Source organism: Hippoglossus hippoglossus, chromosome 15 (assembly GCF_009819705.1).
Source record: "Hippoglossus hippoglossus isolate fHipHip1 chromosome 15, fHipHip1.pri, whole genome shotgun sequence".
NCBI lineage: Eukaryota > Metazoa > Chordata > Actinopteri > Pleuronectiformes > Pleuronectidae > Hippoglossus > Hippoglossus hippoglossus.
Genome location: NC_047165.1, coordinates 12,855,242 through 12,870,824, shown reverse-complemented (window position 1 = coordinate 12,870,824; position 15,583 = coordinate 12,855,242). Strand labels below are relative to the sequence as shown.

The following is a 15,583-nucleotide window of genomic DNA, read 5'->3' as shown; positions in this document are numbered from 1 at the left end:
TACTGCTACTGATACAAGAAGATCCAGATCAGTGCATAAAGGGCCTGGCACAGATCAGAATGAAATTATCACATTACCACACAGATGCTTCAGATCTTCCTGTGTTCAGCAGCCGATCTGTGATTCTGATTCTAATATGATATGTAGTGTGATATCGACCAAACTGGGGTTCACACTCACTCTGACTTCCCTGGCTCAGCCTCATCCTCCAATGTCTTACCTCGAAAATGTATTTCAGGGAACGGATTGATTTCAGATATTAAGGTTGGGCACAGCGATAGATGACGTATTTTTACACCAGATATAACGAGGTCTGATAAGGTTGTTCAGGTGCATTTGAACATAAAGTGAACTCCTAAAGTCAATGATAAAGTGATCACAGACTTTTGAACCAATTAAACAGAGGGAAAATCTACATTACATCAGTTCTGATGTTTGTGATATTAAGAAAACAACACATACTTCTTTCAGATTATGAGTATGTCTATATTCAGTTATACTCAAGTATTTAAAGTTCTGCATATCAGACAACACGCCGGTTAATACAGTTGGTTTAAAATGTTTGGCCCAGTATCATGTTCACGATTCACCCTCAAACTCCTTTGCATCTTATTCGTACATGGGTTGTCCAACCAAAACATTAAGATCTGATGATATGAAATTTATATTTCCACAAATCTAACTTAGCAAAGCAGACTTGAATTAGGTTATATGTTTTGCGACATCGCAAACGATTTACATACATCCAGAAACAACACAGGCCACTGATGAAATGGGATTTTTTATTTTAATACCCACTGTATTCCTCTGAGAACATTGTCCATGCTTCAGCCCCACAAGCTGCCAGTTGCTCATTACTGGTTAAACTGTAGGCCTCAACTTATCAAAACTTCAAGCTTCGTAACGTTTACATAGATTGGAATAGAAAAAAAAAGGCACTCATCATTAGAAACCCGAAAAACACAAATACGTCCACAACGCTGTTGACGGTAACTTCTGAAATCACGGACACGGTACAGGTGACATTTAACAGTGTTAACATGGACGCAGCAGTGGGCATTAGGCTTTGACACATTTAAAAAAGTGTGCTCTCAAAAGAAAAACTTTTGGTTTCATAACTGGCCTGTTATAATTAAAACAAACATTAAAGGAATAATTAATCTTACAAAATCTAAAACAGATCACTTCTGCACAATTTCAAAGCAGTATCCGAAAACTCCCATGACGGTTATTCTTTATTCCTCTGTTTGTGTAGTGTGTCCTCCCATGGTGGAATTATCTTCTTGCGCCTGGATTCCGTCTCCAAGAAGAAGGGGAAAAAAACACACTTGTGAGATGTCAACACGAGAAGTCGCAGCAGAGTGCGATGGCAGTCAGTGGGAGACATGGCAGCCAGACGCTGGCAGGGTCGGAGCCAAAATACATTTGGAAACGATCCGAAAACAACAAAACCGTCTTTGAAAACACAATTTTGCATTTAGGTCCAAAATTTTCACATCCCGTGTTGTTATCATGACTCCTCTATGGTCATTTAAATCCCTGTAGTGGATCATGATCATCTAGCATTCCAAAGTGGCAGACACATGTCAGGAGGCACCGAAACAACAATCTGTAAGAAATGATGTGCGGACTGATATTATGGACGGGTTGCTGATTGAAAAAAAAAAAAAGGTTCTACGAGAATTGAGGGTTGTAATTGCATTAAAAAAACAGAGCTTATGGGTCAGACTTGTGTACGTTGAGGTAAGTGCAAGGTTTCAGGCTGAAGGAAATGTTGTCTTGATGGGTCAGTTGAAGTCAGGTTTTTCTGGGAAGGTGCAGCCCGCTCGTCTGATGATGACGTTGCTGGCGTAGTGTGCGGCCTTCACGCACTGATCCAGTGGTTTATCCTGCACCAGCTCAGAAAGGAAACCTGTGTGACAAAGGAAAGACTTTAACAGAAATCCACAAAAAACACATACACGGCAAAAGGGCAGCTTAGAAATGCATCAAATGAACACACAGGAAAAACCTACCTCCTACAAATGCATCACCTGCACCATTTGTGTCAACAATGTCCTTAGGGTCGATCTTCAGGACAGGGAAGGTCTTGACTTTGTCACCTGAATAGACAAGAACAATTATACATCTACAGTATAAGAGGACAAGAGACTGATGCCCTGTCCACACTGATGCTGATATTTTGCTAAACAACTTAGCAATTGGGCCTCTCGTCCACAAACAGCGTATTATGTCACAGAAATTTAGATTTTTACAAACGCTTTCCAAAGTGTAGGTTTGTGATGTGTATGATGACATCACAGATTACTTTGTCCACTGTTGCTTTGTGTAATGAGTTTGTGTCAGAAACAACAACAAAGGTTGTGGCTATACACCAGTTTATCTATATTTGGTTTGCCCTGCTAGGTCTAATTAAGTCTGCAGTAAATTTTGCATTACTGCACCACATCACAGGCGTTTGCCTCGCCCCAATATTACTTGGACCACACAGCAGTCTTCTCAAGTATTTAGCGGATTGTTGATGTAGACTTTATCGCACCCTGCTGGTCCAGCATACTTGTTTGAGTGTTAGTTTATTAAAGAAAGGTTGTGTGGAGGTTTTTTGTTGTTTTTTTAATTGAGGGGGAAATATCTACAGTATTGTAGACAAGACATGAGAGAAATGAAAGTAAGAAGAAAGGAAAAGTGGAAATCTTACTTGAGGCCATGACAGTGTCGTCCTTCCCCTGAGTCAACACTACAATCCTCTGCCTCTTTTTGTTGTCTTTGGGTAAAGCCTGAGCTTTCTTGGCAATTTCCTCAATGTCCTTGGTCTACAGACAGAATACACATCAACAGAATGATTGGGTGATGTGCAAAATACTTAAAAGAAATACGACAACGAAACAAATGCTAAACGAGACCGTCAGTCCACTCACCTCGAACTCTTGCTCTTTAGCAAAAGCTGCTGCTTCCTGAGAAACCAAACAAAGGAAAGATTTAGATTTTACAAACAAAAGATGAGTAACAAAGTGCACGTGTCATCAATTCAAAGCGCAACTGCACAATGCACAGTGAAAGTCTGTCTCACCATCTCGTTACCGAACAACACATCAACGTAGGGCATGACCTGCATGAGGTTGTCCTTGAAGAACTCGCAGATGAAGGGCGCAGAGAGGTTCAGGCAGAACAGCTTGTTATTTTTAGACGCGTGCTTTGCCACTTTCAGGATGGACTCCAGAGAGACGGTGAGGAAGAAACCCTGGAAGGAAGGAACAACACTAGGTCAAGACTGATGTGCTTTTATAACTTGATGGACTCTAATGAATCCTGAACAGAACCTGCAGCAATATACTGTGGAATGCCCCTGTGGCTCCTCTGAAGGCTACACGTGGGTACAAAGGTGAAGTGATAGGACATGAGATGACCTTCAACACACCATACTTACAGCAATATAGAAGACTTTAGCCTTTTCAACCAGCTTCCAGTTTTCCTCCAGGTCTAGATGCTTTTCCTTCTTATAACAGTTAGCAGCAGCTAGGTTAGCTACCAGAGACCTGAGAGAAGGAAACAACAGAGGTGAGGAGTTATCGGCCGATGAGATTATAAGGTGTAGACAAATACAAATTAGATTATTTACAAACCTATTATCTCCTGTGATGCAAGCAGCGCACGTCCCTGTGGGCTCTTCGTCTTGCTCATAGTAATGGGCGTCGATGTGAGCATCTTTAGCCTTCTGCTTCAGGGTCTTTCCAAATTTGTCTTTGCCGATGCAGCCAAAGAACGTGCCCACATTATGAGGTTCTTGGATCATCCACTACAGGAAACAGCTTTGATCAGTATCAATTCCACTCACTACCCACACAGTGTTTCCAGTATAATTTTATAGAGCATATATGTGGTGACAGAACAGGAGGCTAAGTGTATTTTTGTGTTCATGACTGACCTGAGCGATCTTTATAGAGTTCTGCGTGGCTCCTCCAGCGTGGTACTCAACTTCAGAGTTCTTCACCAGCTCCTCAAACCTGCACACAGAGACAAACATTTTGCCAAATTTTCAAAAGAGGATTTAGTCCTGACATCCATCCAACGTTTTTATTTGAAAAAGCACCAACTAAGCTAAGGACACACCTGGTGTGCACACTACTCCTGAGTTTTAGAGGCACTAAAACCGAGAAGTTTGGAAACTGGGCTGACCCTGTTTTAGTTGGAAAACTCCTGTCATAAGACCTCCTCCTTAAGTAGTGTAGATGTAACGTTGATGTCATGTAGATTTTGTTTACTAATTGTTTACTGTCTTTTTGAGATGCTGGCTGAATGACAGCTAAGTACAAAGTTTCAAACCTGACCAAACACACTAAGTAACGATTCTGGCTGGGTACGGTTTTGAGCACCGACCAAACTGCGTCTGTTTGGCGCTGAAGGCTTATGCAGCTTCTTAAAGGAACAGTTACAACATTTTAGGAAACTTGCTTATTCACTTTCTTGTCAAGAATTAAATGTGTAGAAAATACTAGGCACAGTCTGCAGCTGGGTGGCTTTATTGTGTCCACCCTTGTGATGTACATGCTGATGGATGTGGCTTGACGGCCAGTAACCTCATCTGAAGTTGGACAGTGGCTTCTCTTACAATATCCGCATGACTGATCACTGATTAAACTATTTGAACCATTTTACGCCTGTTACGTAACACACTTGGGGCTCCTGAACTCGCCATGTTATGAGGTCTAAATATAGGCGCCATGTCCACTCACACACATACATGCATCTGTGTGGTTTGTGTGAGAGAGACAGCGCTGACTGCTGTTAGCGGTCCTGAGACTGAGCCAGATGTTGGACAAAAGGAGACCACATCTGGAAGAGGGGGAGAAAAATCAAATGGGGGCAATTTTTATGCATTATATATTATAATACATTTTTCGAATTCCTGCCTTTTTTTTTTTTAAACCCAGGGGAGTCAGAATACATGGGTATAATCTTCTCTCACAAAGTCACACATGATTTTCTTATCATCCGCTGTTCAATGTTTGCTTTCTCACTCTTGTCTCAGATAGACTGGGAGGTGAGAGTTTCCTGCTTTGCTATTGGCTGAGACCAGCACTCACTACTGGATCTGCCGCGCTGCCATTGGCCGTCTAAAAAAAAAAACGGAGGTCGGTTGTGGTGATTTCTGGTGTGTGCCTGTTTTGACTGGCCCGCCCCAGAACGGAGAGGAGCAAACTCAATAAGGATAAAGAGAGATGACTTTTCTCCCTGTGCCAGACTCCAAACCACATTATTAGATGTTTTAGAACTCTATGTTCTACAGGAAATGTTGCCGTGTGCAAGATACGTACAGCGCTTTATGTTTGTCCTCTGCCAGGATCTGGTCATTGGGTTTCAGCGCGTACCTGCAAATAATTAAGGGAGTTAAAAGGAATCAGAACCATGTAAAACAAATAAAACTCTGCTCATTCAAACACACACAGTGAGAGTCTGTACTAAGTTTCTGTAGATAGGCATCACAGACACAATGGCAGTGCTGCCAGATGCGTGGAAAATGTGATTCATGACATTTTTTCAGCCATAAAAACACAAGAAAAGCTTTGAGAGGCTCCATAAAAAAAGGCTGTTACTCCCCAACTCCACATCAATATGTTGGTCTAAACAATGAGCAGTTTCTTTGAAGGGAAGGGTAGGCTGGGGATTAATGTGCAGCTTTAGTCCAGCTTTGTTCTATGTGTGAGACTGAGATAGAGCCGTGCTTTGCAGGTTTATCTCTAATCCAGGGGTTTTGAGTGTGGACTCTGAGCTGGAACCCAGAGGAGCCCTTTGCCCTTGTCAAGTCAAACAGCTTGGACACACAAGAAAACTACTGATCTGACTGTGTGTCTCTGTAAAGCACCTGGGGTCTACGTGCTTGTAAGAAATATGTTGTATAATTAACTGCCTCCCTTTATGTAGGGTGGTGATGGTGATTTATTTAAGATCATTACTCTAATCAGATTAATTATCACAATAAATATGCAAAAAACAGTATACAACCTTGTGCAATCATCTTGTGCCTCTGCAATTTACTTAAGTACATTTCTCTACAAATAACATTTTCCTCTGTAGTGAAAGGTGTATATTATATAGATATTCTCTGTATTTCTATTTACTTATGTATTTTATTTATCCGTCTTTACTTTCACATGTTCTCTTGTCTACCTCATTCTGACTATCTGCTGCTGTAACTAGTTAATTTCCCTGGCATGGGATCACTCAGGTTTATTTAATATTTTCTTACATTTATAATTAAATAAATACGCAAGCAAGTAAATGGGATATCTTGGTAACTGCAGCTGCCTTAACAGAACCTCCACAACCTTACACTTCTAATAAAATGTGAATTATTAAGTCACACAGTGAGTTTTGTAGGTTCCATTGACAGACTTTAAGGTGTGGCTGACATGATGGGAACACACTGATATTATCAATGCCACCAGGATTATGAAAACAATACTGAACTGATTTACACCACCCTTGGTGAAGGAATGGGATTAAAAAAATGTATGATTCATGTTGAAAAAAACAATTTAAACAAATTTAGGATTGTTCGACCTTGATGGGTGCGTAGACTACAAAGTGCCCTTCTAGTTAGTAATGTAAACGTGGTGACAAAACAGGGAAAGGCACTTAATGTTTTCCTCAGTCTAATGCATATCACTGCTAATGTAAAGAGACACTGTCTCCTACACTAAAGCTGTGTCTCTGCTGGACATAAAGCTCTGCTGACACTGACTATTTGACATCTCTGCTGTCTCCGGTGCTCTGCTCTCTTGCATCACCATTATCTTGTATCTCCATTGATCGAATTACATCATAGAGGCTCTTTCTCTTATGGTCAGCCTCTCGCAATGGCCACTCCACTGACACCAGATGTCTTTATTTCATATTATCAGATTGTGACTGTGCTTTGTGGAGACATAACAGCAGCATAAAAAGAACATTGAAACATAAATAATCCCAATATTTGTTATGTATTGTACCAACTAGGATTAAAATATATGGTGCAATGTGTGAATTAACATTTTTCATTTACATTAAGCTTTGAGGAATCATCTTTGCAACTACTGGATCGTGGTTTAGGGACTACAACAACAAAAGCCCTTTATTCAGGTGACAGTTTTATTCCACTGCTTCAGTTCTTTAACTTACTTGTCCAAGAAGTTTTTGTCCACGGAAGCACAGATGTCCAGCAAAGGGTTTCCCATACCAAAGAGCGAATTAGTACTGAAACATAGGGAGAATGAGTGTTAGAAGAAAACAAAATTGAGGACTTAATATGTTGCGTACTTATATGTTCTGTCTACATATGTTTACACCAGGGATCAGAGAGGTATTGCATTTCAATCCCGTCTGTCCTGTAAATGTGGCAGAATTGACTATACAGTGACTGATATGTTGTTTTTTATATTTTATATGTTGTGTTTTTGTGCTTCACTGTTTCTTTTTTGCACATTGGTCTGCGAGAAACACCATTTAGTTCAGCCGTATACTGTGTATGTGGATGAATGATAGTAGAGTGGACTTGACTGACTTAAAATCCTTGTTTCAGCTTATTGTGGGAAGACAGCTCATGTTTGTCCTCTCTGCTGAATGTGTCGGTTTCTTTTCCATATGTTTACAATTAATCTGCAAAACATGCAGCTTTGTTCCCATGTGACTTCATTTCAATCACATGATTTATCACTTCCCATTCACACAGAGAACAGCAGAAATAAGTCATTTCTTAGAGACCTAGTTCAGAAATGACACATGGTCAGATATTACAAGAGAACATTAACGTGGTCGGTGGTGATACACCCAGCTGGTCATGCATGTAACTGTGTTATGACATCCACAGTGAGCAAACATCAGGACAGCAGCAGGCTCTCTCTCTCTCTCTGTGTGTGTGTGTGTGTGTGTGTGTGTGTGTGTGTGTGTGTGTGTGTGTGTGTGTGTGTGTGTGTGTGTGTGTGTGTGTGTGTGTGTGTGTCCCCACAAGGCTTGAAAATGTTCACAAACCAGTCTTGTGACACCAAGAAAACACCATTTAAAAGAAGCAGCACAGCAACATTCCCTCCCCTGGGGCTCAACAAGATGAGACAGCGACTAAATGGCACTTTGTGTCCCCGCATTAAAATCCCACAGGGACTCGTGTTTGTTTTTCTTTAAGAAAATGCTTAACGATCTGAGAGGGATGCTGCGAAAGCACCAGGCCATTGTGGCAATAGCTGCATCATATCTGTGTCTTTGTGGTGTCTTCACTTTCTCCATGCTGGTTCCACATGCCAACCCAGTCATGTCTGTGTTAGTGGGGAAAACCCATAGACTGTATATAGGGAAAACCCCAGACGCAGCAAGTCTCTTATGGCAGCCCCGGACAGATGTCAACTCCACACACCAACATATGCGAGGACGTTTTTCCGATGTGTCCTCTCTGTCTACGACTGCAAGGACAAAATCTGAGGCAGCGGGAAGACGCACCATGGGAGGAGGATTGTGAAAATGCAAAGATAAAGGAGACATCGTTGTCCAGCAGGCAGGGACTCAAGTTACACTGATGAGTTTGTGTCATCGAAAGATAGAAAATGCATCAACCAATGTGGCCAATGCATCAACCTCTGACAGAAAACATGTGGCAACGTGCAGCCTGATAATAAACTGGTTTTCTATGTCAAATCACCACTGCCTGTGTTCAAGTCAGCTCCCTGTATGTCAACGTGGTCTTACCTTGCAGCAGACATCATGGTGTCCTTCTCTGTGTGTGCACCAGCTAGAAACTGACAGACCTGTTGAGCAACCTAAAAACGGTTCAGAAAGAGCTAAGCTTTCAAAAAAAACAAAAAACTTCACATCTTCAGCTCTATGAGCGAGCGGTAAAATCGATTTTTTTTCCCCCTCAAGCGGATCCTCCTCCTAGGAGAACCGATTGGTGGGATGAGGAGGAGGAAGGACGGGGCTGCCAGTCTCTGTTTGGTGATAGGCTCGTGTTGCAGCGTCCTCTGAGCCCTCGATCCTCAATCCAGTCAATGCCTGGAAGCTGCGCGACGGCGTGACGGGCGTGCTGATGAGCAGAGATACCGTGATGATATATAAAGAGTGGTTCCAGCTGTGGGGGGTGAATGGGAGACGTCGCAGGGTCTTGCAACATGCTTGGATCACATGTAAACAGCATGAAAGCGCCACAGATTCCCCACCACGTGACCGCATTGTTTTGGGAGCTGGTGGCTGCAGCTGTGGTTTTGAATGGAGGGAGAGCATCAGATAAATAAAGACTCTGCCTGCAGCTTTAAAACGTGAGAGGGGGGAAGCGGTTGGTGGCCCTGAACGTGGATCGGACATTGGCACCCGCACATACCTGAGCCGGAAGCTCGTTGCCACAGCAACGGCGGTTTCTAAAGCGCGCCTGACCCCAATGTTTTACAACCTGCTAACTGTTAGCATGAAGCTAACCGCTAAGACTCCACACCACAGCCTCCTCTCTGGTCGGTTTAACACTTTTTATGTTCTAAACAAACCCGACATTTCAACCTCACTCGTTCATTTCAAACACTGATAACTAAACAGACTGGAGCTAATGTTCGCATTCTCAGAGGAGACTCGCGCCCTCCCTCGCTTCGCCAGACACGTTTACTTTGTTGTTGTTTTTTATCACCTCAGTTTGACAGAAGTCTCTTTGCTCGGAGACTCCTTCTTCTTCTCCTTCTTCTCATCCTTCTCCGGGAGTCTGGGTCTCTTTGCTTTGGGTTCACCGGAGGCCATGATGAGCGAGAGTAGAGCAAACAGAGGAGAAGAGCACGTTTCACCGGTGAGAGGACAGCGTGCCACACTGGTGAGGGGGGTTGGTGCCCGGAGTGCAGGCTCGAAGGGTGAAGTATCCTTCCACCAATCAGAAATCCTACATTGATTGAGGTGCGTTACTTTTACATAAGAGTGTTTTGCTTTTCATTAGACATAAAATATACTAAACAAAAAACACCGGGCAATAAATTAAAAAAAAAAGTCTTACATTAATAGGACTAAAAAAGACAATATAATATAGTATAATATAGCACTTTTTAAAAAAAGTTACAAAGTGTTAAGTTAAAACAACAATAAAACTGTTAATTCATTTCTGAAGAATAAGCATATTTTATTTTTATTATATTGGCCTATTCATATTTTGTACTTTGTTTATGTTATATAATATGTTGTAATATGTGTATATTAATGATTATGACCGTTGCTTTCTGTCGCTAAATCATTGCAATCATGTTATCATGAGGATTATTTAATAATAAAACTCTAAGTGAATTATCAGTTATTTGTATTCTTACTTATTGACACCGAACATGACGATTAAAGTTAATGCATGTTACATTTATTATTATTCTCAGAGGGGGAGTGGCACAAACACCTGAAAGTCTGTACTCGGGGGAGCAAAATCCTAAATAGCTGGCCGCAAATTCCGCCTGACTAAAATGTCCTGAACTTTTCTCTGAAAGTTTCATCTGGTTTACAACTCGAGTTTCTTCAAATTTTAATCCTTCAAAACGCACCTCAGTATTTCAATAATGTCATTCGGACCTTTTTATTTTTCGTTTATCGACATTTACTCGTGTCTGAGTTGCGTTTACGTGTCGTGGGATCTGCAGGCGCCTCCTCAGCAGCTCACACACTTCTGCCATATTGACACAGAGTGATATAGTCTCGGCAGAGTCAGCTGAAGCCAGCAGGTAAAAGTTTTTTTTTTACAACATATTAAACTTTATAAACATTAATGTCCTGGTTCTGGGATTCCATATGGCTCGGTGTTAGCTTTAGCAGCAAAATACAGGCGGTGAAAAAGCTCCTAAATTTGTTGCAATCATGTTGCTAACTAACCGGTTACCTGCGGTAGAAGTTAGTTTTCCAGATTGACTGGAGCTAAATGTTGACGTTAATGACACTAGCGGTGTGTTGTTGTGATTTGTGGGCAGACTCGTGACTGATGAGCGCTGATGTTCAAAATATAAGTGCTGACGTGATGTTTCGAGGCGAAGCTAACGCGCTAACAGACGCTTCGTTGTTGCAGCTGAGATGATCCACAGTCTGTTCCTGGTGAACCAGTCGGGAGACATCTTCCTGGAGAAACACTGGAAGAGCGTCATCAGCAGGACCGTGTGCGACTACTTCTTCGAGGCCAAGGAGAAGGCGGTGCAGCCGGAGAATGTGCCCCCAGTCCTGCAGACCCCCCACCACTACCTCATCACCATCTACAGAGACAAGCTCTTCTTCCTGTCCGTCATCCAGACCGAGATCCCCCCGCTGTTTGTCATCGAGTTCCTGCACAGGGTGGCAGACACGTTCCAGGTGCGTCCAGACAGATGCCAGGATTTCGAAGTCTTAATGCTTCTGTTTGAACTGAGCGTCTTGTATAAGCTGGTTGAGTAAAGATGTGGTTTAGATCAAGGGTTCCCAAAACTATCAGCCTCTCACCCCCATAACAGGAGTCTAAAATTCAGTATCCTGAATTTTAGGTCTCTTAAACATGTGTATGTAGGTCTAAATGTTGGTAATGTTCATTTATTATCTAACGAAGACAAAAACATAACCTCCTACGTCATAAGAGGAATCTTAAGTAATTCATTCGATGTATCGTTAGGAATTCAAGAACAAAACAGCAAAGATCTGATGAATCAGCTTTTTTTCTAGTGAAAAAATGATGAAAATTATAATTATATTCAAAAGAGTAAATATGCAGTCTTTGCTTGTAGGCCTCTCACAAGTAGACACTGCTTAATTTAATTATGTAACAAACTGAAAAGTTTAGGAAACTCTTATGTAACAGGAAATTGAAAAAACATTACGCTATTGGAGAGTTGGTCGGACAAAACAAGCAATTAGATGACACAATCTTGGGCTAAAGGAAGTCGTGATGAGAGTTTTGCAGTATTTTCTTGTGTTATACACTAAATGATTATGAAAAAAGTAATCGGATCAATCAATGTTTGATTAATACATACAATACATACATACACAGGACTATTTTGGAGAATGCTCAGAAAGTGTCATCAAGGACAATGTGGTGACGGTGTACGAGCTGTTGGAGGAGATGCTGGACAACGGCTTCCCATTGGCAACAGAGTCCAACGTCCTCAAAGAGATGATCAGGCCTCCCACCATCCTGCGATCAGTCGTCAATACGCTCACAGGTAAACACAAGTCACTGAACCGCCCGCTGTGAACTGATCTCTAAATTTGATCTGAAATGAAATCAATGTGCACTGTTGCCTTTTTGTGTGTCTTTTCCAGGAGGCAGTAATGTTGGAGATACGTTGCCAACAGGACAGTTGTCCAACATCCCGTGGAGGCGGGCTGGTGTTAAATACACCAACAATGAGGCGTATTTTGACGTGATAGAGGAAATAGACGCCATTCTGGACAAATCAGGTACAAACAACCACTTGTTTGATCACCATAGATGTAGACTGTATTCATGGCAGAACCGTTGGATATAATTGATCCATCTACATATCCTTTCCTTTCTCATTCAGGCACGACAGTATTTGCAGAGATCCAGGGTGTGATTGAAGCCTGCGTGAAACTCACTGGGATGCCTGACCTGACTCTGTCCTTCATGGTGGGTTCATGTCCTTGTGGCTCAGTGTTTCTTGGCGTGTAAAAACTCGCTCACTGGCATCGTTGTTGTTGCTTTTTTTGGTGACAGAATCCTCGTCTTCTCGACGACATGAGTTTCCACCCGTGTGTGCGGTTTAAGCGTTGGGAGGCGGAGCGTGTCCTCTCTTTCATCCCGCCAGATGGGAACTTCACACTCATGACCTATCATGTCAGCTCTCAAAAGTAAGCACAGCCATAGCTTTGTGTCTCATTCATAATTTAAAAACATTGTCCACAGCCAGTTCTTGGCGTCTTTGTCGTCATGAGCAGGAAAAGTTGAGATTTAATTAAATATGTTACAGAAGTCTGCCAGTTTATGCATGTGATTGGATATCAGGCTCAAGTGTTATTAATCATTATACACAATTCTCTCTGTTTCGTTCCTCAGTCTCGTGGCCCTCCCGGTATACGTGAAACAGAACATCAGTTTCTTTGAGACGGGATCTTGCGGCCGCCTTGACATCACGATCGGACCCAAGCAGACCATGGGGAAGACGGTGGAGGGCTTGATGGTCACTGTGCACATGCCAAAATCCGTGCTCAGTGTCAACCTCACAGCCTCACAAGGAAACTACACCTATGACCTCACTTCCAAGGTAACTAACAAAGGTTGACCTCAGCAGAGACACAGTAGTTTGTTTAAAATAAGATTTGAATGGGGACACTTTCCTCCAATCAGTATCTATCATACAGCTTACTACATTATTTCCGTTGGTCTTGCATAACTAAAACTGAGGATGGAAATGCCTTTTTGTTTTATTGTCCTTACATTTTTTTAGTTGTTGGTTTGGGACATTGGGAAACTGAACCCCCAGAAGCTTCCTAACCTGCGTGGCAGTCTGACTATGCAGTCGGGAGCCCCCAGACCTGAGGAGAACCCTGCACTTGACATTAACCTGAAGATACAGCAGCTGGCAATATCAGGTAATCTTGAATAAGTCAACTAAACAAAGCCGTTTTCAGACATGAACTGCGGAAAATTTCTGGAAAATATCTGGACTCCAGTGCATGTCTGCACGCAGCTTCAGTTAACTAGTCCGTCCCTCTTCGTTTCACACTTTCTTTCTTGATTCTTGATTTGCATTTTGAGCTGTTTCTCACTTTTTGGTCTGTGCAGGTGTCAAGGTGAGTCGTCTCGACATGTATGGAGAGAAGTACAAGCCGTTTAAAGGGGTCAAATATTTGACTAAAGCCGGGAAATTCCAAGTTCGGACCTGAGTGACGACTGTCCGATGAGGCCAAAGGTCAACACAGTCCAATATGCCAAATAAGAGGCAATGTCACTACACCGCTGAGTCATCCAGTATGTCTTACATATCCTCCAGCTCATTGTTATTAATGCATCATTTTGCATTCTAACAGTTATTTATTATATGTCTGGCATTACATATAAATATATATATGAATGGATGCTATTTGTGGCCTGTAAAGAGATGCCTTAATAATCAATGTGACCTTTTGAATTTGAAGTGCTAATGGTTCCTATCCAGTTTAATTCTGCTTCACCATGTGAACCATTCCACTTTCTTTTTTAGACTCTTTTCTGAATAGAATGTTTTTTTCTTTTCCTTTCTCTATCACCTTCTGAGTGTTTCCTAAGGAGGAATATTTTGGTTTGAAAAGGGACACTCGCGGCTCACTGGCTCGCTCCTCACTACTTCAACACACCTGTACAATCTTACCTGCATGTTGCCTGAGAGTAAATAGCCATGCCTTTAAAACCATTTCACACAGAACAAGGTAGCCACTTTTATACCTACACACACACATATATGTATTTATGTGTTTATTTTTGAGAAATCTAATGAAGCTGCAGTGTGTCTCAAGGCACTGTCTGTAGTGCATGGTTTGTTTTGCACACATTCCCTCTTTAAAGTGGCCTTAAATAAGAAGATCTTAAAATGCTTTGTAAAGCACAACATCACAGCACACAACTACATATTCCCGAGGCCTAAGGGAAGTATATCCTAAATGTAACTAAGGTACGTAGTTTGACCTATGGAGTATAACAGCCTTCAGGGCCTGGAAACATTTGTATAAAAGACTAGAAATCTACAAAGATCCTCACATAATCTTGAATACAACGTCTAAACTCAGCACAGCATTTGCACAATCAATTATCCATTTGGAAAATACTACTTTAAGCTCTTGTATGAAGTTCAATCTGTATTTTAGTGTACTGTATAAAATGTCTTATTAAAGCTTTATAACGTCATGTTTGTGTTGTTTTTATGCCAGTCAGCATCATGGCTCTAGGAATAACACTTATGCTCAAATATCTCAACAACTAGAAAATGCTTTATTTAGAAATTGTGTACATATATTCATGGTCCCCAGAGGAGGAATCCTACACACCAGGGACCCTCTAACCTTTCTTCATAGCTCCACTCATGTCGACATGTTTTTTTGTGTATTTTCTCAGTAACTATGTGATAGTAAAGAAATATGGTTCACACGGTCATGTTCCCCTCATGTTTTCATCTTAAACTCCATTATCAGGTAAATTTGTGTCACTTTCTTTCCAATCAATTTTTTTATTTACTTCAAAAACATAATACAGACAAATATACATGCAAAATATAAATATACAAATAATAATTCAAAGTTTCAAAAAATCGCTAAGGGAAAAAAAGGGGGCCGGCACCAACCAATATTTCTGTTTGTGACTAAATATTTGAAAAATTACCTCATTAGCCTCGGCTGCACTTTGCCTCTAGTGCCAAATAGCACATATTAGCATGCAGACATGCTAAATTATATTTAATGAACATGCTTAACAGTACACCTGCTTTAGCATTAGTATGCTGAAATGACTCAAGTAGACCTTGTAAAAAACAATGAAGACTTTGATTCAACTATTTAAACTAGTCATTTTCTCTCAGGACATGGAGTCATGTGTTTATGTGCTGACAACAGGGAATCAAGAGGCCGACTCCTGAAGCATAATTATAATCTTTTA

General features: G+C 41.4%; 2 protein-coding genes across 3 annotated transcripts; one reads left to right on the top strand and one right to left on the bottom strand.

Moving 5' to 3' along the window:
• Positions 1 to 768: 768 nt before the first annotated feature.
• On the bottom strand, positions 769 to 9,807 carry adka (adenosine kinase a). Of its 2 annotated transcripts, none has more exons than XM_034609632.1 (11): positions 9,641 to 9,807; positions 7,159 to 7,233; positions 5,316 to 5,369; positions 3,926 to 4,004; positions 3,624 to 3,796; positions 3,428 to 3,536; positions 3,071 to 3,241; positions 2,919 to 2,954; positions 2,699 to 2,813; positions 2,016 to 2,102; positions 769 to 1,912 (listed from the first exon to the last, which is right to left on the bottom strand). In XM_034609632.1, exons 1-11 carry the CDS (start codon positions 9,745 to 9,747, stop codon positions 1,788 to 1,790), a joined length of 1,131 nt encoding a protein of 376 aa, XP_034465523.1. In that variant the 5' UTR covers positions 9,748 to 9,807; the 3' UTR covers positions 769 to 1,787. The 2 variants fall into 2 exon arrangements, with proteins under 2 accessions (XP_034465523.1, XP_034465524.1); XM_034609633.1 differs by lacking the exon at positions 9,641 to 9,807 and adding an exon at positions 8,716 to 8,872.
• A 624-nt stretch (positions 9,808 to 10,431) lies between these two features.
• ap3m1 (adaptor related protein complex 3 subunit mu 1) lies at positions 10,432 to 14,839 on the top strand. Its single transcript, XM_034609630.1, has 9 exons — positions 10,432 to 10,700; positions 11,039 to 11,316; positions 11,987 to 12,158; positions 12,259 to 12,396; positions 12,501 to 12,586; positions 12,674 to 12,807; positions 13,013 to 13,220; positions 13,404 to 13,548; positions 13,742 to 14,839. The coding sequence occupies exons 2-9, from the start codon at positions 11,044 to 11,046 to the stop codon at positions 13,840 to 13,842; spliced, it is 1,257 nt and encodes a 418-aa protein (XP_034465521.1). The 5' UTR covers positions 10,432 to 10,700; positions 11,039 to 11,043; the 3' UTR covers positions 13,843 to 14,839.
• The last annotated feature ends 744 nt before the right edge of the window (positions 14,840 to 15,583 follow it).

Bases quoted from the DNA above. Each gene is read 5' to 3' on its own strand.
- adka (XM_034609632.1), bottom strand. From the start codon at position 9,747: ATGGCCTCCGGTGAACCCAAAGCAAAGAGACCCAGACTCCCGGAGAAG. The intron at 4,005-5,315 runs GTACGTATCTTG...CTCTGTGTGCAG, and splicing joins GAGGACAAACATAAAGCGCT to GTTTGAGGAGCTGGTGAAGA. The intron at 2,814-2,918 runs GTGAGTGGACTG...TTCTGTCTGTAG, and splicing joins CTAAAGAGCAAGAGTTCGAG to ACCAAGGACATTGAGGAAAT.
- ap3m1 (XM_034609630.1), top strand. From the start codon at position 11,044: ATGATCCACAGTCTGTTCCTGGTGAACCAGTCGGGAGACATCTTCCTG. The intron at 12,808-13,012 runs GTAAGCACAGCC...TTCGTTCCTCAG, and splicing joins TATCATGTCAGCTCTCAAAA to TCTCGTGGCCCTCCCGGTAT. The intron at 13,221-13,403 runs GTAACTAACAAA...ACATTTTTTTAG, and splicing joins CCTATGACCTCACTTCCAAG to TTGTTGGTTTGGGACATTGG.